The sequence below is a fragment of the Notothenia coriiceps genome, unplaced genomic scaffold (genome assembly GCF_000735185.1).
Source record: "Notothenia coriiceps isolate Sejong01 unplaced genomic scaffold, NC01 NC01_scaffold00000284, whole genome shotgun sequence".
NCBI lineage: Eukaryota > Metazoa > Chordata > Actinopteri > Perciformes > Nototheniidae > Notothenia > Notothenia coriiceps.
The window spans coordinates 132,171-158,551 of NW_011332985.1; the positions used below are offsets into that span (position 1 = coordinate 132,171).

General features: G+C 40.5%; 2 protein-coding genes across 2 annotated transcripts in view; both read right to left on the reverse strand.

Annotated features, from left to right (window-relative positions):
• The window catches only part of tex264a (testis expressed 264, ER-phagy receptor a), a 95,887-nt gene extending 87,614 nt beyond the window's left edge, over positions 1-8,273 (reverse strand). Inside the window, exon 1 of the mRNA XM_010785516.1 lies at positions 7,780-8,273. Within this exon, the coding sequence (XP_010783818.1) occupies positions 7,780-8,037 (258 nt within the window). The 5' untranslated portion in view covers positions 8,038-8,273. The remainder of the gene's footprint in view (positions 1-7,779) is intronic.
• Positions 8,274-9,559: 1,286 nt separating this feature from the next.
• fancd2 (FA complementation group D2) lies at positions 9,560-25,683 on the reverse strand. The gene is made up of 36 exons (XM_010786317.1): positions 25,601-25,683; positions 25,305-25,365; positions 24,822-24,956; positions 24,659-24,726; positions 24,208-24,314; positions 23,268-23,328; positions 23,039-23,091; positions 22,868-22,946; positions 22,590-22,714; positions 22,416-22,503; positions 21,811-21,915; positions 21,604-21,704; positions 21,360-21,495; positions 21,203-21,238; positions 20,709-20,855; positions 20,468-20,602; positions 20,235-20,366; positions 19,935-20,042; positions 18,850-18,959; positions 18,698-18,752; positions 18,280-18,399; positions 17,577-17,650; positions 17,349-17,492; positions 17,080-17,208; positions 15,733-15,843; positions 15,270-15,400; positions 15,085-15,184; positions 14,186-14,308; positions 13,961-14,054; positions 13,675-13,746; positions 13,447-13,485; positions 13,292-13,366; positions 12,486-12,560; positions 12,144-12,290; positions 11,974-12,063; positions 9,560-10,114 (listed from the first exon to the last, which is right to left on the reverse strand). Exons 2-36 carry the CDS (start codon positions 25,363-25,365, stop codon positions 10,028-10,030), a joined length of 3,453 nt encoding a protein of 1,150 aa, XP_010784619.1. The 5' UTR covers positions 25,601-25,683; the 3' UTR covers positions 9,560-10,027.
• Between the last annotated feature and the right edge of the window lie 698 nt (positions 25,684-26,381).

Sequence of the window (26,381 nt, forward strand, 5' to 3'; positions counted from 1 at the left end):
CCTCAAGCACACAAATCAGATTATGTTTCCACTGCAGTGGTGAGGAGTGGGCCCTTGAGTCAGGAGCCAATGTAATTTTTTTGGGTCCCTCTCTCTTTCACCAAGCGCCGCTCTGTGCCTTAAGGCTGTTCTCGGGCTTAGCTGGTAATTACACATGGCATCCTGGGAGCTCTGGCATGTATAATTACTGGCGTGGATAAGCAGCCTGCTGGAGGCATGACTCGGTCTTCCTTCGCCACAGTCGTCGAGTTGGTTCACCACTCGTCGGCGGCCAGCTGGATATAGTGTGGCACTCCTCCAGCCAGATGTCAAAGAGCAGGCAGATCATCTTCTCTAATAGGAGATTTGGATGATATCCTCCTTCTTCTGCACAGGTTTACGTCCTCTCCTACAAATGTTCAACTCTGTTTCTCCACAGCTCTGATAAATATTGGCCTGTGTAATCCAATATCTTGCGCATCATAACATGGGGTGAAAAGCCGATACATGTCGCAGGATTGATGGCACAGAGGGTATAAAGGCATTCTTCACCATCTTGTTTCACTGACTAATCGTTGTGCATGTCAGCTTGTAGAGTAATGTCTTCCTTTCTACACAGTGGAAACAGATCAAAATGGATTCCTTAATATACACTCAACAGTTGTTTTAGGAGATACAAAAAAAAAAGCCAATTCCTGTTTTATAGATTCTGTCTGCATTTCTCCCCTCTGGTTTTGCAGCATCTCACTCAGTGTAGAGATGTCCATAAACATTAATGAGGTGCTTTACTATAGGGAGAGCAGGCATGTCAACGGTGTTGCATAATATTGACTTGAAGACCTGTGGGACCAGACTTTAGAGTATCAGCGTATTTATTTCTCATTTTATATCCACCTTTCCACCGAATACATTTGACTGGGAGTGCTGCGATGCTCGGAGCGCCGATCTGAAATTCCGATTGATGAATTGGAGGCTCTCAAGGTGAGCCAGTCTCCCACAAATTTATACTGCTCTTCCAAGGCAGCTCCACACCTCGCCTCATCTCTCACTCCCATGTACGTCGTCTACACATGACATTTCATTTTCTCCCGCTTGTCATGGGGAGCCACTTGTGGGTTTGTTTCAGAAGCTAAAATAAAGATGGAATTCATGAGATCAGAGGATGAACCAAAGAGCAGCTCTGGTTTAGCCTCCAAAGAAACACATCATGTTCTCAGCATCAGATGCAGACAGCAATAATGGTTAAATAAATGACCTTTTCAGATATTTACACCACCTACTTATTCTATCAAGGTAATGAAATTAGATGTATCATTGGATGCCTTACTCTGTGGTAGTTTATTTTTAAAAGATACATACACTGGCCTCTAGGGCTGTACCCGAATATTCGAATATCCGAATATTCGTTCGTTGGAGTACTATTTGGGTTTCAATTTCATTATTCAGATATTCGTTTTGTTTGTTTGTTTTTTCCCCGTTTTTTTTTTCAAATTGAATTTATTGAAATCTCCAATATCAACGTAAGAGCTTGTTTGGGGGGTGCTAAAACTTAACCATAAACTTTATTGTTTACTTTCTCCGTCTTTATATTTAGATATTACTTTTCTTTGTTAATCTCCGTCATGGCTCTGGTTGTTTCCAAAGCAACAACAACTTCCTGTCAACAGCGCTACGCTACCTCTCCTTCAAAAATAAAAGCATTTCCATAAATAGGAAGCCAAGCCAAATTACACTTAAAGGCCCTGACACACCAAGCAGTCACCAGAGAACTCGCCGATGCCGACTGTTGCGTTGGCGTGTTCTCTTGCGTCTTGGCCATGTGTCGCACTGGAACCATGGATTTATAATAAGACTGGAACACACCGCAAAGACTTCAGCGGAGCACGTACGAACTGCACATGCGTGAGTAGCAATAACTCTCCTTACCAGCGGGCGGCGGTAGTGTGTATTCGTCATTCAAAAGAGGCAACAACCGGAAGACAGAGAAGAAGAACAGACTACGTGATTTAAACCAACAACAAATAGCGTGTGCGTTCCATTTTCACTCAACATGTTGAATCGGCCGTGCGTCGGCCATGAAAGGCCAAATAAGGCGTGTCACAGCCAACGGTGCGGGACACACCAAATTGAGTTTGGGCGACAGGGCACGCTTCGTCGTCCGACTAACGAAAACGGCCGATTTCGGCCTGACACCAAAGAACACGTCCCGACGGAACACGACTTTTGTGTCGCCTCACGTCTCCTGCTTCTTGGCCAACAGTCGCACTGGAACACACCGCAAAGACTTTAGCCGACGGCCAAGTTGCACGTACGAACTGCGCATGCGTGAGTGGCAATAACTCTCCTTACCAGCAGGCGGCGGTAGTGTGTATTCGTCATTCAAAAGAGGCAACAACCGGAAGACAGAGAAGAAGAACAGACTCCGTGATATAAACAAACAACAAATAGTGTGTGCGTTCCATGTTCACTGTCGTCCATCGAAAACATGTCTTGTGCGGTACTGGAGCTATTGGAGTGTTGCCATTGGAGTGTTGCTTGCGGAAGACATTCTTCGTGCCTTCTTAAAGCGTTTGTTTACATCCCTCACTTCCGTTTCGCTTCTCATGCACTGATTCGCTAGCTAACAGCCAATCGGCCATGCGTCGGCCATGAAAGGCCAAATAAGGCGTGTCACGGCCGACGGTGCGGGACACACCAAATTGAGTTTAGGCGACAGGGCACGCTTCGTCGTCCGACTAACGAAAACGGCCGATTTCGGCCTGACACCAAAGAACACGTCCCGACGGAACACGACTTTTGTGTCGCCTCACGTCTCCTGCTTCTTGGCCAACAGTCGCACTGGAACACACCGCAAAGACTTTAGCCGACGGCCAAGTTGCACGTACGAACTGCGCATGCGTGAGTGGCAATAACTCTCCTTACCAGCAGGCGGCGGTAGTGTGTATTCGTCATTCAAAAGAGGCAACAACCGGAAGACAGAGAAGAAGAACAGACTCCGTGATATAAACAAACAACAAATAGCGTGTGCGTTCCATGTTCACTCTCGTCCATCGAAAACATGTTTCGTGCGGTACTGGAGCTATCAGCCATTGGAGTGTTACTTGTGGAAGACATTCTCAAGCAACCGTTTCGCTTCTCATGCACTGATTCGCTAGCTGAACAGCCAATCAGAGTGATTTCTTTGTCCGACTGCCTGTGGCCGACGCACATGAATCGGCCATGCGTCGGCCATGAAAGGCCAAATAAGGCGTGTCACGGCCGACGGTGCGGGACACACCAAATTGAGTTTGGGCGACAGGACACGCTTCGTCGTCCGACTAACGAAAGCGGCCGATTTCGGCCTGGTGTGTCAGGGCCTTAAGACATAGACAACTGCAACAAAAGTAACAAACACAATGCGATATCCTCTTCAATTTCAAAAAACACAAATTGGGTTAATAACTATAAAACAACAATACTGTAGAAAACAAAATGAATGCCGTGAATACACCAAAATACACGTGTTGAATCGGTTCGCTGTTGATTACTACGCCCCCCCCCCCACCTCACTTAAAGTATTTTTACTACACAACTTGAGTGGTTTGGTGAGTTTGAAGTGTCACTCAGTGTTGTGGGTCACTGTCCGGCTAACTGACCCCTGAGAGCCAAGCGGCTAATCTGTGGAATCCCTCAGGCATTTGTGATAATAAGTCTTGACAATTATAAGCATGCAAACACACACATGTATGAATGAACATAAGAGCAACTAGATATAGTGCTAATTGGTGTCACCTCAGCCGAGTGAGGTGATAACAACCTCCCACCTGTACCAGTGCAGAACATTGAAATAAAACACACGTCCATGTCTGACTTGTCAAACAGAGATAAGCCTCTTTAACAGAGCATTCTGTTTTCACATCCAGTGATAGTTTTAATCTGTTTTTGCAGTTAGATTTTAAATATGCCCCTTAAATGTGGATTGTATTAAATGTTTTATGCAAGGTTAATTTCCCATTTCTGCAATTTGACTGAAATACTGAATTAATTATGAGAGACTGAGCCTCATGGAAATAAATTAAGTATAAAGATCAATGTGGTTTTGAAGACGCACCTTCCTCTCACTCAACTTAATGCCAACAGTGCCATCTAGAGTCTGAACTGTGCATTACAAAAACAGACTTGACAACATTTGCTGAAAAAAAATTAACCAATTTAGATGAGCCTTGCTCGTGGATTTAATGGAGGAATAAAGTTAGTTTTAGTGGTTTATAAATACTTCTCTGTAACTTCTAAATGTATTAAAAAGCCAGTACCACTTTAAGGAATCTTATTATGGCTATGTATCTCCGTGCTTCAGCTGATAGAGACCCTATTCATTCCTCAATAGAGAATTTAAAGCAGCCTGCTCTCTACAATGCATGGGATATTCCATTTATTGCACAACAATTTACATTATCATTCAACCCGGCCCTAACAACTGTGGATAGACACACAAAACACACGCACACAATACCTTTGAAGAATTAAAGGCACAGTAGCATAGTTAGGAGAGTTCATTTAAAGGCCACCTTAAGTATTGAGGTCAAATATAAACACAGTAAGTTGCAAAGTACGCTGTAAATTATGCAAAGGAAAGTTGACCCTTTCATTTTCTCAGTATTCACATTTGATCAAAATGATATCCAATTTAGCCTAGGCCTGTCGCGATAATCGATAAATTGACTTATCGTACGATAAATAAAAATGGACTCGATAACTTTTCTGAGCTCGATAAATTGCCGTTTACATAAAGATGTGACCAGCATTTTAGCCTGGAGCGCTGTGAGGGGCGGGGCTGACACACAGCCAGGTCAGGACACTCCGCGTGCACGTGCAGCAGCGTAGCAGCCAAATTAATAACATAGCGACAAGCGGGAGACAACGTGTGACTTACTCGCGGGGAATTTAAAGTGAAATGGAATTGGTTACAAAACCTACACATCTCGATTCTCCGGTGTGGCAGTATTTTGGATTTCAAACCAAATCAACGAGGCGAACCTACGGACTTGAATGAGCCGGGCGGTGTGTCGCATTGGTTTAAAAAAGGTAGCGACAAAAGCAGGCAATTCCACGCATTTTAAACCACCTAAAACACAACCACCCCATTCCGTTTTCCCAGCTGGGAGCAAACACGGCAGCTGGAGATGGAGAGCCCCCGCCCGACAATGCAAACATGTTGGTGTTCCTTGCTCGAAAACTTAGAAAAACAGATTTGGATATGGCCTGTTGAGGCATCTGGGTCTTTGACAGTGGACTGTACACTTGACTGTTGTTTTAAGGAGGTTTTTTTTGGCTTGTGAGATAATGTGTGCTCATATTTATTTATTTATATATATATATATATATATATATATCTCAGACTGCCAGCTCTCTGTTTTTTATATATATATAAAACAGAGCTCTCTCTCTCTCATAGTCTCTCAATAGTCAGGCTGTTTTCCAGCCTGACTATTTAATTTATTGTTTTGGTTGTGTGTGATTTAATTAATTTATTATAATTTAATTAATTTGTTTTATTTATTATATATAATTTATATATTTTAATATTATTTCACATTTCATTTGCAATGTTGAATGTTCAATAAAAAGTTATGTTTGAAAGGATGTACTTGAATTATTATTATATGTTATCATTATGTCTAAAATGGTCTTAAAACGGCGCCGAGAATATTATCGTTTATCGCAATAATTTCCAGAAAAATGTATCGTCCAACACAATTAATTATTGTGACAGGCCTAATTTAGCCTCTCTCTCATTAAGTGTATTTATGTGGCTGGTGGCGAGTAATGAGACCCTTGGTCTTTGTAAACAAAGAAGGTCATCCCATTCCCATGTCAGGACACTAATATTGACAACAGCAAACATGAAATCCTTTCTTTTCATTATTAAAAATGTAGAAATGTTTGTCTTAGCGACTATCTGAGACAAAGCTTTAATTGACCATTTAAAACTAGGGCTCCTTAACTTTGAATCACTTCAGCTAATGACAACATGTTGATACTTAATTTATTTCAGTGATGTGACGTCTAAACTCCCCAAGGAATTTAGAGATCCATACATGTTGAGAGATTATCTCAAAATGGATACAGACCCCATGAACAGTCATCAGATCCATACAGAATCATCCTATAATGGTCTCCTAAAATCTAGACTCTCCACACAACCTGAATGCAGAACATAATTAAGCTTCATGCAGGAACTTTCCACTGGTCTGACTCACAGTCATGGTTTCCACTAAAAGCCTTTACTTAAAAAAGGACAGCTGGGTACAGAAAACCTGGCAGGGGTAAGCAGAAAGACAAACACTAAGTGCTGCCAGTGTGGCACCTTCTTTAATCCACAAATGATCAAATGAAAGCAGTAACCGCAAGACACAATTGAGCTAAAAATACTCACTAACTTTAGTCTGTGCCCCCTGTCAACTACTCAGACTAAGTTACTTTGCATGTTTGGCTGATGAGCAAATAGCTGCTCTGTTGCCACATTCACGTCAAACGGCTCAACCCACCAAACCACAAAAAAACTCAGCACTCAAATGTCACCAGAATGGACACAATACAAGCTAAGCTAAGAGCAAACCTGATTTACTATAAATAGGCTGTTTTGCCTTTGTGAATTTGTATCTGATGTGTACTCTACCCGCATCAGTTGGGAGTCCAATAAACACTCCTGTCTAACAAGCAGCTGTTGTGCAGACATTTCTTGTTTACTAAAAACACAACTCGTGATTCAAGAGAAAAAGAAAGTATGAGACAAATCAGCCATGGAAATCCTCAATCATTCCATATTAGTTTTGGATTAGGATCAGCTTCGGAGTGACTCAGGGAGATCCATTGATTTTGGTGTCTGGCTTGTGACTGTAACTTTATAACCATTCAGACTAAACCTAAAAAGTGTAAAGACAGGTGTATAAGCTCTCTCCAGACACATGTGAAGACGGTGTGTTTGCATTCCTAGTTTAAAGTCTGGTTACCATTTTTGAGTCAGAGGACGAAAAAAAGACTGAAGCACCCTGGAGCCACATATGTGAAGGGAAAAAGTATCAACAGTGCAACGTGGCATGGGTCAGCTGACTGGTTTCATCATCCAGGCTCACTTCTTTAAAAAGGGTGCTTGTACATTTAACTCCTGCAGCCATATATGCTGAGTTACAGTGAATTACATTAAGTCATGATGCACATTATACTTCCATGTCAAATCTCCAGGACATTCAGACAGGACCATTTCTAATGAGATAGACAATTTCATTATTCATTCATCTGAACAAAATATAAAGCTCATTACACTTTTAGAGATTAATAGATAAATTGGTGGACATAAGGTTCAAAAGCAACCATTTTGATAACTGCTTAAGTACATTTTAAAGCAAAGAAAACAAGTGCTGGTTCTAGCTTTTTAAATATGACAATTTGATCTTTTTCTTTGTCACATATAAAACATGGGAAATAAATCCGGGTTTTGGACTGTTGGCTAATTAAATAAGCTATTTAAGGATGCTAACTTGGCCTCTGGGATTCAAGCCCCATTTACATTACACAATCAAATCTCAGGGACTTTAGGCCAGGACAGTTCCTGAGTATACTAAACAATCTCAACTCTTACATAATATCCAACCATTTCTGTGACCTTTAAGACTGGCCAGGTCAAGTGAGGCATATCTCATTGTCTCCAACATCTTATCAGGAAACAAGGTACACAGTGCTTTGTGGTTATGTCATGAGGTCAAGTGTAAACCACAGATAAGTTGCTGTGGTGTAAGACTACAGGGGCTGGGGTCTCACCTGTTTGGGGTCATCGTAGAAGACCCCCACGGTGCTCAGCTTCGGCCCAATGCTGCAGCACTCGGTGTAGGCTGCACCGCAGTCCTTGTATGATCCCTCGTTGAACTTATAAGCAATAGTAACATTTTTGACAGGAGGTGGCCCAGTCTTTATAATCACATCACACAGTAGTCCGGAGTAAACGATTAAGGCACCAATTGTCCCAATCAAACACACCAGGAGCACGACTAACAGGACCACCAGAATGAAATCAGACATCGTCTCTTCTCAAAGCGGTACAGCTGCAGCCGGGCAATTAGCACGAATATCTTCTCCTCCCGGGTAAAAACACCGAGACTGGGGTCCAGCAGCTTCAAACAATAACTCAAGAACCGTGGCTACAAAAGAGACGGTGTTAAATGTGTGTTTCTAGAACACAATAACCGAAAACGAAAGGGGTAAATGCGTCCAAGTTGACAAGAAAGACTGTTTGTTTATGGTATTTCCCCCAAACACTGAACATGCTTCCCGGATATACTATTCTCGTTTACAGAGAGGGGTGACGTAAATGTATTTTGTTGAACGATTATTTTCTACGGATAAATCATACTTGAGAAATATATCGGCATAATATTAAATAGATATAATCATTAGACATCACTTTTTTAGTTTAATTTAAAATTAAGTTATTCACCATAGAACACACATTCATGCATACAATCCCCCCTTTTCACAACCATGGGTTGACCCAAGAGCTGTGCAGAAAGCTGATAGAGTGCTTGTTAAAGTGATCTTCTGTGTTTTCAGTCAAATATGTAGTTCTTTCACTGATTCCCATGCAGGATGTTGGTGCTATCAATGCTAAATTTAGGGTATATAGTTTGGAGGTTTTGTTCAACCAGTATTGTAAAGTCCTGCTGACATGAAGTTCACCAAACTATGTAATAATAACAAAATATGAATCGAAATACAAAGATGTTTTTGGGGAAATCAAGTTCATTTCATTGTCTTTGTTGATATTTGGAAGAACCAAACATTTAACAAAAATCAGTGGGGGGATGTCAACCATCAAGGTTGGATACTCAACCTGAATAATGCAAAAACTCCAAAAGAATACAGTTCCTGAAGAGTTTATAGGAACATGTTGATTTCTAAATGTTGACTTTAGTGTCTAGATAGCTTGAACTAGAATGTTAATGATGCTTTATGGTGATTTTTTTCCTTAAACACCGAAAAAGATAACTTGCTTGATGATGCCATCTCCTTTGTGTAGGTCATATAGGGGACAGATGGAATTGAGTATTGCCAGCTGCATTTTGGATTTAAGGTTATAAAAACAGAATATCCACATTAAGAATTATGTTATATGTTGTATTTTTGTTTTTCCTGCCGAACATTCTCAACATTATTAAACTGTAAAAGCAATGAAGGCAGAACGGATACTCCTTAAAAGCTTGTTTTGTAAGGACTTGAACTAAATATTTTTCTGAAATATATTTTCTTCATTTCAAATGTCTGGGTAAATATATAATATGATCTATTCTACTGTTACGTTTGTTTTTGTAAATCCTGGCTTTGGTGTTCAAAAACTCTAAATCGTCACAAAAACCTTGTTTTTACATGTGCACAAATGAGTCTGCAAGACATCTTGCCTTTCATTACAATGTGAGTTTATCAATGCTGACCCTCTTTATGGGATAATCCAGGAATAATGTCAGTGTTTTATTCAGTGAAAATGTAGTTATAAAAAAAGAAAAGACTTGCAGTTGCAAAAAAAACACACACAATGAAAGACAACAGATCCTAGATGTTTTAGCATTAGAAATATATTTAATACTTAAAGACATAACAGACAGAAACACTTTTGCAACAATCTGTATTCTATTTTGTCGGCAAACAATTAGAATCAAACATTTAAACAATTTTCAAGAACCCTATCTAATATGAAAACACCTAATTATTAGGCACGCTTTATCTTCAACAGAAACGAAAAACGGCAAATGCACATCAATGCAACTCACAAAGCAATGTTTTTGTATGTTGCCTAACACTGTCGTAACTACTTTAGTAAAAACACATGAATTGTGATTTTATATTGACATTATTGGTCTTTAACCTGCACTTTGCCCATTGAGAAACAGTTTTACATACTTTAGAAAGTGTTTATGCAAAAAGGCACTAGAACTGGCCTTTGAAACTTGAAAAGTTGGTCGATAAATGGAAGTTTGATGCCAAACTTTGAAATAAAAACCAACAGTTGATTGCTCTGTTAGTCAGAGTCATCTGTAATATCATCTTGATCCACATCTTCCGTTCTGTGGACCTTCGTACTTTCCTCAGAGTCCATCTCCTGGGCCTGTCAGAAAGCACATGAGAAACATTTGGCAAACATTTCAAGCAGGGAGTCTCCCTGTATGCCTGTCTGTATTTAAGTGAACATGTATATGCAGGGGCGGTTCAACAGGGGCGAGTGCCCACGTAACACTGACCAGGGACCCCCCTGTGTTACGATTTATTGGAGCTAAATCAAATCAGAGACCCGGGTGTACAGTGGAGATTAAACTGTTCATTACCTTATATAAAAGCAAATACTGTTTATGTTTTTTAATTAAATTGTAACTTAAAGTTACTGAAACAAATACTCTAAATGAAAAAAACTACTGAAACAAAGGACTGTAACATTTACTAAAAACAAATACCTTTACAAAAACACATACCAATTACTGTATTTTATGTTTATTTTACACAATTACTTTATACTGTCTTTATCTTTTATTGTGCCCCTCTCATGAAATAACTGGCCCCAACCGGGCCCCCGCAGTAAAATTGGTCTAGAACCGCCGCTGTGCATGTCCTTTGCATCTTCTCAAGAACCGTTTCTGATCAGCTTCCCACTTGGCTGGTGTATGGCAGGGGATCTATAAGTGATGATGTAGTGCATTTTGGCCTGTAACAACAACATTGTTGTCCTGTATTGTGCAGAATCTCTGTCTGTCCATATGTATGACCTGCCTTCACATATTTAGAGAACCGGTCAAACAATAGACTTCCTGTTTGGCAGTGCCATACCTCAGTACTCAATAACTGCTTGCATATAGCAGCATTATAGAGAAACTACATAACACAGGGTCTTAGAACTAACATCATATCAAATGTTTCCTAGTCACAAACAAATCATTAGCTTGCTTAAATGTGACCTATCATGCACAATGCACTTTTGTACGTCTTTTATACATGAATGTGTCCCCGGTGTTCCAGGGAACTCACCAAGTGTCAGAAAACACAACCCTCTCTATTTTCCTTCATACCCAAATCTCTTAAAAAGGGGCTGCAACGGATCTGATACAGACTGATCCAGATTTGAACACTTCTATGACGTCACAAAAGTGGCGCTACGGCTATTGGGCCAACTCCACCAATCAGGAGGAGACAGCCACGGACATTGCCGTTCGAAAGCGCTGGTAGTACATATGCCAGGCCTGTAGATGGTGCTGTTCTCACAGAATCAGCCCATGCAAAGACAGTGTTAAATTGAGCGAAATGAGGAATGGCTAAAATGCATGATCTGTTTGGTATTTTGAAAAATAAAAAGTATAAATATGCCTTATATAGGTATGGTCCTACACTATATTGTTCAAATATGGCATGATAGGTCCACTTTAAAGCTCTAACAATTTATCTTATCAGCCTTCTTTCAGCTGCCTGTTTACTGACCTGTATGGGTTCACCTTCACAAAGTAATGACCGACTCAGCAGCAGTGGAGCCTGTTGTTTGGCTGGCTTATATAACTGACTGTGTTATGACTGTGAGCTGCTTATCCCTTCAAATAAAACCTGTATTATGGTCCCCACTCCTGCTAATCCTTTCAGCCACTTTACGCTTACTTACACTATATGTTTATTTACATCTATTGTTCAGGTTTATTAAAAGTTTTTATTCATTTGCCCCTGTTTTATGAATTTGTTTAAGGTAAACTCTCTGATCTTATTCTATGGCTCTAATCTCCAAAATTCCCTCCAGGCTGTTTTGAAACACACCACTGTGAATACTAATTATAATATAAACAATGCAAACATTTAAACCTGTGTTCTCTGTAGTTTTTACACCAAATGTTAAAGAATAAAACATTTTATTTCTCATTTATTTCTCAAAATTAGGGAGACAATCCCCTTTCTGTATCAGATGTGAATGTAAAGCCGGGAAATGGCAGGTACCTCATCCTCTGACTGCTCCTGAGGCGGCGATTGCTCTTCTTCGTCCTCATCCTCACTTCCGTGGGACCGCTGAGAAAGAATCTCTTCACCCTGCAGCATATAGCGTTGCTTTAGGCAATTTACTTTAATACATTTAAGAGAGAAAAGTAATACAAATTCAAATGTTGTACCTTCAGGTTTCGATTTTTCAGGTTGCCAATCCAAAATGCCTCCTGACAGTTGTTGAGCGTCAGCATGGCCTTCACTCTGTAAACAAAGAGCTCCAGGCTCTTCTTCAAGGCTGGTACGTGATTGGTCAGGCTTGTATCCTGGTTCATCTGAGCAGCAACACATAATGACGATACAACTTAGTTAAAGAACACCAAAGGAGTTACATGCACAGGCTGTCACTTTAATACAAAAGGAATATGTTGTCCTCAAAGATTGGTACATTTGGCATCAGTACATTCAGAGATATGTCCAGTTAAAGAGTTAGAAATGAAGAGGCTAGAGACAGCGTGTTCTGTAGCTACCTTAGAGTATCCACACATATGATGCAGCTGCCGGGTGCTAAGCTGAAAGGTTTTCAGCAGGCTCTGGACATCCTCCTTCAAAAGAAAAACATGAATCACACATTCATCAAACTGGCAACACTTCATTTCACATGGGTTTTTCACAACACAGAACGTCTATTTCTGAGCTTAACCATGCCAACCCATGTTTGAATCAAGGCAGAAACCAATGATTATTCCCATTATGGATTATAATTTCATCTATAAAATAAAATAATAATAAAAGATGTGCAGATCAGTTCTTAAGCCCGAGATGATGCATTCAAATCCCTTGTTTTGCCAGTCCAAAGCTACGAGCTATTCAGTTGAATATAGAAAACAGAGAAAGGTAGGAATTTAAGAGGTTAAGTTATGGTTCATCGATTATAGAAAGGTTTGTGATTATTTTTCTGACAATTAACTACTTGTTGCAGCTCTTTTTTTGTATGACACATAAGAAGAAAACATGCACTTATATTATAAAAGAATCAACTTGTTCATGGAGAAGCTTGGAAATCCTGTGTATGTATAAACATCTTTTCTTACTTTGTGTCTTAGTATTTGTATTTTAATATAATATATTAAAAATATTTGGCTTGCATTAAATCAGGATCAGGGCAAACTCACTTAAGTCAAGAATGCTGTAGTTGTGTGTTGTTTGCAGAAGTTAATGACATCAAAGTAAATTACTTAAGATCACTTTCACCGTTTTTTAAGGCAATATTTATGCACAATTTCAATTTTTTAACATTTACCTTAATAAGGCATATACTACTTGTCATGCGTACCATGTGCCTTTTGAAGCTGTTATCAAGAAGTGGCATTCCAAGCCTCAGGAAAGACTCCAGGAAAAGGCGGCCATACTACAAAAACATTATAATCAGTTAATACAAATTCATAGCAGTTTCACATGAATCTTTTTCAGCGCACACAGCTAACTCACCTTCAGACACACGATGAGCACCGGCCTGGAATCAAACACCTATAAGAAGAGTTAGGAAGACATGTGAGCAGATGAACCAAACTGAATAAACATATTGTATTGGATAAAAGCCATGAGATTCAATTAAAAGTATTACAACAAATATAAAGCTAATGCTGGAAATAGATGAGGTCCAATGTCAAACCAAGCACAACAAAGGTTCACAGCCAATAGATGATGCCAACAGACCTTCCCTAGGTTGACCAGGATGTGAAAGTCTCTGACAGCCAGGTTCCATATCAGCAGCTTCTCGCTCTGAGCCTTGAAGGAGAACATTATTGTTATCGTTAAAACACAAACGCACACACAATGCATAGTCTCACTTATGTGAATAATTAAGTATAAATGTTGACAAGACAGATGTATTAGTATTTTGTGGCTCTGATTATATTCAGTTCTAAGGTAAATAGCAACTGTGTATAAAGTGCGTGTATGCTTGAAAGCTCATTGTGCAGTGCGACCCCCAGTGGCTGACCTCAGAGCTGTCACTGACTTTGCAGGCAGGAATCTTCCTGATGGCCTTTTCCAGCTCGGTCATCATCACCTTGTAATACACCAAGAAAGTCTGCCTGAAGTAGAAGAAAAAACAGGATAAAGTACAATCTAACTGCAATCCAAGTTACTTTACAATAATCACTAACAACTTTTTATTTTGCAACGAGATATCGAATACAATGAACTGATGGTGATGAGGGTCTACCTGTTGAGAGTGGGCCATGATGCAGAGCTCTCGTCTTTCGCTGCCTTGATGAGCTCAGGGATTCCCTCTCCAGCTATTTCCTCCACTGCCTTCAGAACATCGTCAACATGCGCCATGTACATTCTGCAGAGAGCAGAAAAGATCAAAGATATCACAGTTAAGAACATTAAGATGCTTGTTCACAACTATAAAAATCGCATATTTGATGATAAAAACTGTTTACAAGAAACTGTGCACTTTATAAACGTGCTTGCGCTAGGTTCTTATTCAGAGAAATGCTTTAAAAATACCAACTTTATGAGTTACCATCATTTCCCTAAACTGCTGGTGTGGATATGATGGACAGCTCGGTGGGCACTTTATGCTTTTTTGTTTGCTTCTACTACAGCACTGCACTGGTTTGCATTGAACGCAAACGTACAATAGACTCATTTAGAAACATAAATATGTTTGTAAAGTTCTTTAGAGATGATGCTCCCGATACAAATTCATTAAATCCTTGGGGAAAGTTTACTTTATTGACTTTGTGCAGATGAGTAATAAAGCTAGTCCGACCCATACTGGAACTCTAAGACTGTAACCAATGTGGATATCTGAGACCTATAAATAATGCTGATCTTAGTTAAGAAACATGTCACAGTGGAACATACTACCAATCGTGTCTCTTTGGTGGTCAAACTATGTAATGGCAACAGGATTTCTAAATAATTACCAATATATCTGAGACAATTCTGTACTTTTTTACTTATTGTCTATCATACACAGCAACATATGTCTGATAAACTGATTTCCATTGCCAAAGTGTCAGCAAGGCTTTCAGGAATCATGTCTGCTTTTCATCCATTTTGCAATCAAGTTTTTCTTGGACCAAGATGGCCATTTCTGACAAGCACACCCACTTTAGGACTGTATGTAGTGCTTCATTGAATTTGATCCCTCGCTCCTTCTCTCCGCTGGCCGTCACCCAGCTTTGGCCCAGGAAACGTTTGGCAAGGGAGGCTGGGAAGAAAAATCCAACATTATCATCACAGCCCATTGGATAGCAGACAAATTGGATTTAGTGAGGCAACATGTCACGACTGACCGGTCTGCTCTCTGTGGGCAGCAGGGTCCCCCCCCCTCTCTGACACAGTGGACAGAAGCTGGGAGAGGGTCAGGGCTGTGCTGAGATTTGGCATTGTGCTGCAGAAGTTCATCAGGTACTTAAAGCTGTGTCTAAACAGAGAGGGACAAAAAACACAATTTAAAATTCTGATATTACGTTGTTATTTGGAACCAGTGCAAATGTCCATTCTTCTTTGCTAGGCCCATGGCAATTACAAATACCGTTATCTCTTTTGTATTAAGAGTGTTTTTTTATTCAGTTATTTGGAGTTGTGCTTTGTTGTAATTCTGTCATTTTGAGCAAAAAGGATACTGCATTTACTTCAATTTTGAGGCCCCCAAAGTCGTTGAATTTCATAAACAAATAGATCGGTAGATTAAAGAAAGAAAAAAAAGGTTTATTGACAGTAGTTACACTTCTGCCTCTAAGCTTTATCACTCACTTTACAAGCTGCTCCAGGGTCAACTCAGCACTTTCCTCTTTTAGTCGTTCAGCCAAAACCCCCAGAGCCTTCTTCAGTAAGCTCCGCTGTCCTGGCTGGCTGAATCCAGACCTGAAAAATACAAATACAAACAGACACATTAAAGCAGGGGTGCCCAATACGTTGATCGCAAAGGTAGTGTGGGTAGATCGCATGGCATTGAAAAAAAAAAAATAATAATAATAATAATATTTTTTTAATTTTAATGTTTTTAAAGTTATCCTATCATCCATCCTTACTATGGCATTTGCCACTTGATTGACGTACAGGTAAGCCAGTCTGAGTTGAATTGTGCTATACGGGTTCATGCAGTTATGAGTGGGGCTCACCTCCTCATCTGAAGCGCAAATGCGGCGCACTATTATGCGCTTATGCGGCGCGCCACAGTTTAGTCCACTAGCATCCCCCCCCCGCGCTCGCGACACAGATTGGGCAGGGGCGGCCCTGTAGGTCAGGGGTCCCCAACCCCCCGGTGTTACTACCGGGCCGCGAAATAGCTGTGAGTTTATCGTAATATTTGCAGAATTATAAAAATATAAAAATATTGTATAAAAACAATTCTTTTTTTTAAAAAGCNACATGTACCAGCCATTGTTAACCAATCAGAAGTGGCCCATGATAGAAGGTGATAGACAGATTGATCCAATCATCTGCCAAGTATTTTTGAAAGTGCCTGCCCTTTCCAAATGGCTTCCAATGGAGCTTTCCTAGATGGTTTGGTGAAACAAACCTGAGTCAGGTTAGTAATGCTCCATCACATGTTTTACATCTATTACAGGGTGAATCTTGAACTGAAGCTTGACTTTAAAGCAACCCAACGGAAGTTTCATGTAACTTTAGTTCTTTCACTCGTAGCTCGGGCTGCGGGGGTGCTAGAGACGGGAGCACGTTGATGCGACCTTCCTAGCCGGAGATACGGCCGCATTTTACAATAAACTTCCGTTGGGTCGCTTAAAAAAATATATCGCGAATCGAATCGCAATATTTGTCAGAAAAATCGCAATTACATTTTTTCCCAAAATTGTGCAGCCCTACCGCGATACATTAAAGTCAGACTGAAGCATCCTCTGTACATCAGTCAATCCTCACAGTAAATACAGAGCTAAATCCCAGATCAAATCCACGCTAAAGGCTCTTTGAGCATGTTTTCACTCAGTGATTGTGCTGTTATGTTCCATGTTTGTTTTTCATGTATTGTGTCTTTATATTTATCTATGTTGAGGTTACACATGGAGCTGCTGTGATGCAAGTCACATTTCAGACTTGATCTGACCAATAAAGAATTATCGTATCGTGTCGTATGTCCACCAGAAATGTGTAGCTTCCACTTCCTCACCCAGCAGGGCGTCGATCTCCTCCAGGTCTCCCTGGTGCTGTTTCTCCTCACAGAGTCTCAGGAGGCGAAAGAATGGAGACAGACAGAGAGGAGACACTCGCCTGCCCCCACAAAATACAGAAAAAAAACATCTGTTTGATTACATGCATGTTTGTGAGATATATAAACATATACTGAAATTGTACAACTGACTGAAATGTATATATACATATATCATGGTGGTGGGAGTGGGGTGACTGACTTGTGTGCCTTCTGTGTTTGACTCTTCTGCTCTCCTTTGTTCTGGAGCTCTGTGGCCAGTAGAGGCAGCAGGTTGATGGCGATGCCTCCCTGACTCTCCTCGTCATCCAGGTTGTATATCACATGGGGCGTTAAGGGGAAAGAGCTGAGAGGCACAAAGACGAGAGATTAATGACATTTGAAGTATATTAAAACAAGTTGCTTATGCTGCCAGATATCCATCACTAACCCCAGTATGTCTGGCCCTAGATCCACCACAAAGTCATCCTGGAAGTCATCGAGGACAGTCTTTCCGATCTTTTCCTGTTTTAGGAGGAAAATAACAAGACCACAATGATAAGTCATGATTTAATAGCGTCTTATGATAGATGCAGGTCGATGTGTCCGCTGAGAAAGCTGAGTCTCCTGCTGGGGGAAGCGGTGGTAGTGCCTACATGTAACCAAGATGCATTGTGGGGCATTGAGGGTCCCCGACTGGCCATATCCTCCTGCAAAGCTTATGTAGCTACAGCCTCAGATTCTGTCTTTACCCAGGAAACAAATCCTGTCAATTCTTTTTCTGACCATCACCTATCAATTCTGTCAACGTATTATTGTGGCTCTACAGTCAAATGTACATTTTTTGTCATTTTTCAGATGCCATTATGCTGTTATACACTTAGCCAGTTTGCAAAACAAGCAACGAGAACAAGAAAGTCCTGTTTTTTAGAAGGTATACACAGCTGACTCTGAACTGAAAACGCCTGTAGCCTGACGCTGATGGTTACAGGAAACAGAAGAGATTTTACAGCTGAGAACTCTGCACTTAGGAATTTAAATTAAAATTTACCATCAACACTGATTGGACACCCTCATAAAAAGTAGCCCATTACTAAAGTGATGGGAGGAGCTATTAAAAAAGGAAGTTTGATACATGTTGGTTTCAGACACACCTGCACCTGCGGGTCTAGGATGGAGCTCAGGATCAGGTTGGCCAGTTCATCGTAGTACAGAGCTGCAGCCTCCGCTGAGCTCTCACTGCTGGACTTCACCAGCTCCAACAGCGCTGCCACCTGAGACAAGACACACACACACACACACACACACACACACACACACACACACACCATCAGACCAGACACCTGCAGGTACAATCGCTCTGCTCTGTGGGCAGGTGTAACAAAAGTGGAGAGAATACTCCTCATCAGCTGACAATGATGAGCCTTTTTATGGTTTTGAAGGAGATATAACCATCATGTTTTTGCTTGACCTCTGAGACAGGGAGGTCACAGCACAAGATGAGTTACTAAGAACATCATAACTGCAACACATACATTGTTTTTTCTGATTGCTCTAATGCTTCATGTGTACCTGTCTGAGCGTCTCCTGAGGCAACAACCCATTCTGGGACTCCTTCACTTTAGGTCTGGGGCAGTCGGAGGCAGAGAGAGGCATGGAAGGATTAAGTGAAGTAAGGAACAAGGAAACAACTGCTTATGTTCGTGAGTACCACCACCCCTTACCTGGCGGCCCCCATGCTGCCTATAATCATGACAGCACCAATGATGCCGATACGCTTGTACTTGGGCACAGTGCTGGAGAGCTGTTTGCGGATCACTATGTGCATGTCGTCCTGAGGGGAGAAGTTATTACAGTTATTAGCAGCTTTAGTTTGTTTTTGTTAGTGATAGTTATACCGTTTCACAAGTACTGTATCTACATAAACATACAAACCCTTTTTTGAAAGAATATATAGAAATGACCATGATGAAATCTTTTGATTTGGGAGTCAACTAGAATTATTTCCCTACCACACTCAGAAGAAAACAATGTTAACATTAGACTAGGGCTGCTCAATTAATCGTATTTTAATCGCGATTACAATTATGGCTTGCAACGATTATGAAAACAACGTAATTGAAATAAAACGCTAATTTTTTTATTATTATTATTACTTTTTAAATAAAAAAAAAATGTTTGGCTTTTCAGTTGAATTATACTTAAAGTTTAGAGTAATCAACTGTTAAAAGCATACTATTCAAACAAATATTCTCCAATAAATGGATGTTTTCAAAGTCAATGAATAATCACATTTAATAATCACAATTACAATTATTGACCCAAATAATCGAGATTATGATTTTTGCCATAATCAAGCAGCCCTACATTAGACAGGACCCGACTGCTTAGTTGAATGGCATTTGATCGACCACAAAATTGAAATCATGTTCTTGTTGGATTTTAAAAGACTAAACTTCATGTTGAAAACAACAGGCATTAACGTAGTTGGAAAGCAATAGCATAGCGCCATTTCCAGAAATGCCAAGTGAGTTACATTTTTGTTGTTCACAAAAATTTATGATTTTTTAAGCGATTCAAAAAAACTAAAACTGAAATAATTTTACCTTCATTTTGGTTTCAATTTCATACGGTTATCTTAACCACGCAATACATTTTTTATGTAATTTTTCTTAAAAGGCAATTTTTCTTTTTAGTTTTAGTTTTAAACTATATCTTTCACTGCTTACTATTGTTTTGGTGTATAGTAACTCTGTTGCAATAAGAGCAGAAATTATGAAAAAGCCTGAACGGTCTTGTGAGAGTGCACCTGGATGAGAGACCCCTGCTGCTGCTGTCCGAAGGCCAGAGTGCTCAGGAGGTGGAAGAGCCTGCGGATCTGCTGAGGAGTCAGGTTGTCCATGTAGTCCAAGATTCCCTGCATCAAAGAGTGCGCTCAGTTAAAAACCAAACGTAATGGTAAGATACTAAACGTTATATTCAGGATATATCTGCTAGCTACAAGCTGTTGGTTCATACATTCATGTTGCTTATATTTCATTCATACATTTGTTTCAGTGTGATTTGGTAAGCGGCTCCAACAGCAGATATATACGAGTCACCCTCTTACCTTGACAAAAACAGCATACAGGGACATTTCTGAAGGCTTCTCTGTAACAAGGCCGCAGAGCAGCTCCAGAGCCATGTCCACCTCCCCCCCCACACCACTGCACACATGGGTCACTAAAGAGCCAACCACCTCCTAGCAAACACAATACAGGAAGAAATGAAAATGACTTATTAGACATAACACAACTGACAAACAGGTTTGTATATATTCCTTCAAACTAATCCTAAACCCACCTGTTGGCAGTAAGAGTCAAAAGCAGCGAATGAGTGTCGGTACATGTGTCCTCCAAAGGGCACCACACAGGGGTCATGGGAGCGCAGCAGACCCTGAGCCAGAGCCAGGATGGAGGGGAAATACCCTCGCATCACCTACAGAATCATCATTAATTAATACAACATGTTATTAAAATACAAATGTTGACTACAGCAGTATAAGTGCACAGTGCTTCTGCGTTTATATTTCATCTTGACCCACCTGAGCGTAATCTCTAAAGGTCCTCTGGAGCAGGGCCTCCTGGATCAGCCCCCCCCTCACCTTCAGCTTCACCAGCCGCTCCGCCCCCCGCCGGCTCTGGTTGGCGTTGGTGGAGTGGAGGATGAACAGCACCAGCACATCTATCACCTGACATGGCAGAGCACTTTTTAAGGGAGAGATACAGGGATACATACTCCCACAGGAGCATATAGTGTAAATGTGACACATACAAATAAAGTTCCTATATGACTCTGCTTCAAAATGTCTATGGGGTCCAGACTTTGTGACTGGTTTTCAAGATATTTAGTGCACAGCATGATATCTTTTTATATTTTATAATAATTATAAAGTAACAACTGTTTTCAAAATGTTTTTACTTTGTGTTTTAGAATAGTGGTTCATATAATTAGACTTGTGTCCGCACAGAATAGAATCCAAGGCTTTATTTTTAAACAAACCAACTCAATACCCTGATCTGAGGAGAACACACCCACCTTATGGTCCTCCGCTTCATCCACAGACTCTATTGCCTGATGAAAAACACCACAGTAAAAGTTAAGTAAGCAACTCTCAAATTGAATTGAGAAGACTGAACGAGCATTTACTAATCAATCAAATATAAGGGGGCTAAAATATGGATTCATTTCCCACCTTGAGCCAAGCCTCAGAAATCCTTTTCTGGAATCGCACCGCTGACTTGATGCCGTCCAACACCAAGGCAACGCTGTCCTGGCTGCTGCTGCTGCTGCTGCTGCTGCTGCGGCGGCCTGCTGCTGTGGAGGAGGACCTGCTCCGAAAACAGATGGAAGTGATGAAAGATCAAAAACCTACTACCAATTTGTTCCTGACAAAATAAACTGATCATAGTTTTGAGTGGGGATCTGTGTTGTCTTACGCTGCGGATCCTTTGCTCTTCATGCGGCTCTGGGAGGCCTGCAGCACCGGAGGGAGAACACACTGCTCCAACTCCAGCTTTTTACGAAGACTACACACCACCTACACAAGGTAAGAACACATGCCACATTGATTTTCAGAATATATGACTTTAAAAACGACCATGTGGTGTTTTCTAAATGCTGTGGACAGGACTCTGAGCTCTCACCTCATAGACATCAGAGGCTGAGACAGAGTGCAGGATGAACTTCACCACCAGAGGAAGGTCCTCCAGCTGGACGGCTGCCAGAGTGGCCATGACGGCTCCACGGACCTGAGAGGGCAGACAGTGACGTGTAACAGCGTGGTGAAATGAACTTTAATAATTTATCCAATATAACTGTGATACAGGGTGCAGGCAAGTGCCTTCAAAAATATATATGTCTCGATACTGGCTTTATCCAGGGTTTTTACACCTTTTCCAAAGTCAAATTCAAGAGCTTTCAAGGATTTCCAGCAGCCGTGGGAACCCTGTTTATCTCATATGTTTTATTTTCTCAATTTTCCTTACTGGCATGAACCCTGTTATCAGTCTGAAATAAAGTGAGAATTGAAAGTTGTTCATGTTTACTTTATTCATTCTGCTGTCATCTGTTACTAAAGAAATGTGTGTGGTTAGCATGTTATAGCCTTGTATGTTAATCTTTAAAAAAAGAATGCTGTGATCTGTAACTCTTTTCTGAGGTATTCAAAAGGGTATTCAGTATTTTCCAAGGTATTGGTAATGGTGACAGTACTATCCTGTGTCTCTGTATGGGTGTGTGTTTGTAGTACCTCAGTAAGTAATGAGGTACTAAGGTTCAGACTGGAGAGGGCATCCAGGATGGGAACAGTCAGCTGAGTGTTCTCCTGAAGTAAAGAGCTACACAGAAGAGATGAAAGTAGCAGTTAGTAATATCACTCTGAACAACAACCACAGGATCTGCAATCCAGACTGACAGAACCCACTTGAGCTCTCTGGCTATATCGTTGTGCTGGGTGTCATCCAGTATCTCTGGCAGACTAGTGATGATGTCACGCTGGACCTCCACAGGTGCGACTGACACCAGCTCCATGAGCTTCACCGCCAACTCCTGCGCATGACAGGGAGGCAGAAATAAACACATCACCGTCTAGAAATGAGTGATGACTGAAGAAGAGATACATGATTACAGGTGTAATGGAACAGAGGAGCAGAAACTGTTATGACTACAGCACATGCAACCTATCGTCACAGAAATGACTACCTTGCTGTCCACAACTCGGTCGAGCCATTTAAGCTGGTTAATTATTATGTGAGGAATACTGAGCCCTCCATCTCCAGCTCTGAGAAAGACAGAACAAGAAGACATTTAGAAAAACAGGCGAAGTGTATAACATGGTGAAATAATGTTAAGTAAGCTCGTTAAAATACTAACCCATCAAGCATAAATTCAGGGATTTTCTCGATCAATGTGTTGATGATAGGGGTCTAATTGAAAAGGAAAATCAGATTAAGGATTTGTGGAAGAAATACTGTACATTTTTCTCAACACATTTTGCATTTGTGTGCCGAAAAATAACTGTTTGAATTCATCTTGCTGTTTGACTTATTTTGTCAAAGAGCGATGCAGTTGTCTTTGACAGAATATATGCAGGAAATCTGACCTGCAGGATTTCAATCCCCAGCAGCATGCGGAGCAGACTTTCCTGAAATGAGCTCACACAACTGCAACACAGAAGAAAACATGTCAGTACTTCACATCATACAGTCAGACTACTGACACAGGTTCGGTTTAGGCTGAAAGGTTAGCTTATTGATAAGTTAGAAAATAATAGACAACTGATAATTGATCAAGGAATAAAAAGAACACCTGCGACCTGCCAAATACAGGGTACATGTTGACTGTACAATGTGCTGGTCATCCGCAAACATCACAGGTCTTTCTTGTAAGATGTAGGTGAGGGAAAGAAAACAGACCCTGTAGCTGATTCTTCATTTATGTATTTGTATGCTAATATTGCAGAACAATATGGTTTCTAGGCCTCTCAAACTAAGAGATGTCCTGCTTTTCGCCTGTTCTAAATCACATTTAACTGAATATTAACTTCTACCTCAAGTTTTAAACCAGGTTGATTTATCAAGAAAATAATACAGCAGAATCATCCATAATGAAAATAATCATCATTCTCGCCCCAGTTGTATTTTTATGAATGGAAAGTTGTGCTTAAAGGTGGGGTAAGTAATTTTGGAGAAACCAGCTTGAGTGCGCTAGAATTGGAAAAAACACAGCCGGAAAAAATCTGCCACTTCCTTACAGAGCCCCTCCTCCAACACACACGAACGCGCACATGACCAATGAGGGCACGAGATAAGTTTGTGCACAGATGGAAGGCTGACAGGCAGGTAGGCCATACAGTTATTTTAGCCGGGCCGGAAAGTGTATCTCGAGCCGGTTTCTCAAACTTACCTACCCCACCTTTAATATTGCTTCTATTTTAGAAGAAGACGTACTTTATTAATCTGTTGTGTTTACACACATTACACACACAGGGGAGGATATACATGCACAAAGACTATTAGCATCAAGTTTTCTTTTTAAGTCACCTGGAGTCCCCATCAGACAATCGTGGGACACATGGAAGAAGGCAGTTCCTAAACCGCTCAGGTTCTTCAATATGAGACTCCAATCCAGCGGTGAATTCTTGAACAATCTGAGCAAAGAAATGGCAGAGAAACATAACTTGCAAAGATTAAACATACTTCATAATATGTGTAGATATACAGTATGCTCACTACCAGTGTACGTGTCCTCTCCGGTTGCTGAATGTTACAGGGAATGTGATACATGCAAAATGGAAATCCTCCTATTTGCATAACTCAGGTTGCATTCATATGGTGGTTGGTCTTTATATAAGTTTTCCTAAAATTTGATTTAAATAATTACAATATATTGCCTTACTTAAAGTATCACAATGTATCGTAACTTAACGGCTCATCATTACATGAATATATCAACAGATTCCTGCAAATACACAGCTCCAGTGTGTATACTTACTCCAGGATACCTGGGACTCTTCTGCAGTTGTTTCTTTATCCTTTTTTGGAAAACGACTTGGTCGACAGCTGGATCAGAAAAATCAGAAGTGGAAAAATGTATTTAATTTACTGGCATGGCATGTTCTTAGTTTAGTTTTTGAACTTGGTCAGAGTGTGTTTACCAATCTCATTGGACGTGCCACCTTGTTTTAAGGTGACCCCTGCCTCTCGAAGAAAGACACCAAACACACTTTCATTGGTCTCTTCTGGAGCAGGTTCCTTTGGTTGGCGACCAGTGCTGCGACTCTTCTTCGCCTCTTTGAAGATAAGAGAAACACTCTTTAATAAAACAGTTTTGATGTGCGATTAATTTAAACAGTATCACAGTATTGGGCTGCCCATATAGATGTTTTAGAAAATGTGTCAAGGTGCCATAAGTTAATAAGGGTTTATTGGCTGGTGTAATCATGTCAGTGTGGTGGAAACATGCAGTGGTTCTGTCAGATCACTGTCATAAACTTGTGATGCTGTCCTCTCAATGAAATAGAATATAGAGTATACAGTCGGGATCTAGGGATTTTTATATCATAGTAGGCACGTACAGGAACTTCAAAGGGAAATCCTGTACTGACACATACATGTGAACTGCTGTGTATAAAGCTTACTAGTGCTCGTAGTAGCTGCCTCTACTTTATCCGCAGTCGAGCGTCTCTTTTTACGCAACATCTGAAAAAATATAAAAGACAGGAGGTGTTTAATGTGCTAGACCAGGCTAGCGTCCACAGTAGCAATCAAGCTAACGTGTTGTTTACATTTACATTAAAATACTATGCTTTGGCTAGGGTATCAGCTAATCCAGTCATTTATAAAATATACAACAAACATGACATGCTTTAACGTTCTGGCTTTTTAACAAGTGTATGTTGTCAGTAACATTCATAATGATAAAAGTGAGACATACTTTTAATAGAAAGACGATCCCACAGACGACGATTTGATGTACAATCCCAGAGACTGAAGTTACAAAACAAACCTACGCGCCAATGTGCTTAAAAACGTCACCAACTGCAGTTAGGGATCATCTTCATGGAGTTTAGCGTAACAGAATATAATTTTTTTTAAAACCTAAAGATGTCTGAGAATAATATGTTTATACATTATATTTATAATAGCGTCATAAGTTAGCCTGTTGACTGAATTATCTTTGGTGATATTTTTTTATTTAAAGTGATCAGTCGTTAACATTACAACCGTTACAACATGTTTCAGATGGTCTCTAACTTTCTTACATTGGGTTGCATGTATTTATCAAACCATGTGTTCTTTTTTGGGCGGGGTTGAAACTGTCGACTTGTTTAGTCACAAAGACTTGATCCGGGATACGCCGTGTGCAGAAACATGCAAACCCCCAGAGCTCCGTACCTGCGCAACCACATCGAAGAGTTTGGAGTTGATTGAGCTGATTCACTGCCATTTCCTGCTCTTCGCCTAAGCATGGTTTACTCATGACGTTTGAACTCATTAACGTAATGATTTAAGAACTTAACGAGACTTCGCATGCTCATCCAACACAAACAAACACACATCTATCTGTCGTAACATAGGTGCACAAATTCACGTGTAAAGGTGTACCTGAGGGGCTCAAGTGCCGCATAATTATGCATAGGCCTTTGGGATTTGGGGTCCAAATAAAGTGGATATTTTGTTTGCCTCTATGGTTATTCATGTAATAACTTGGACTT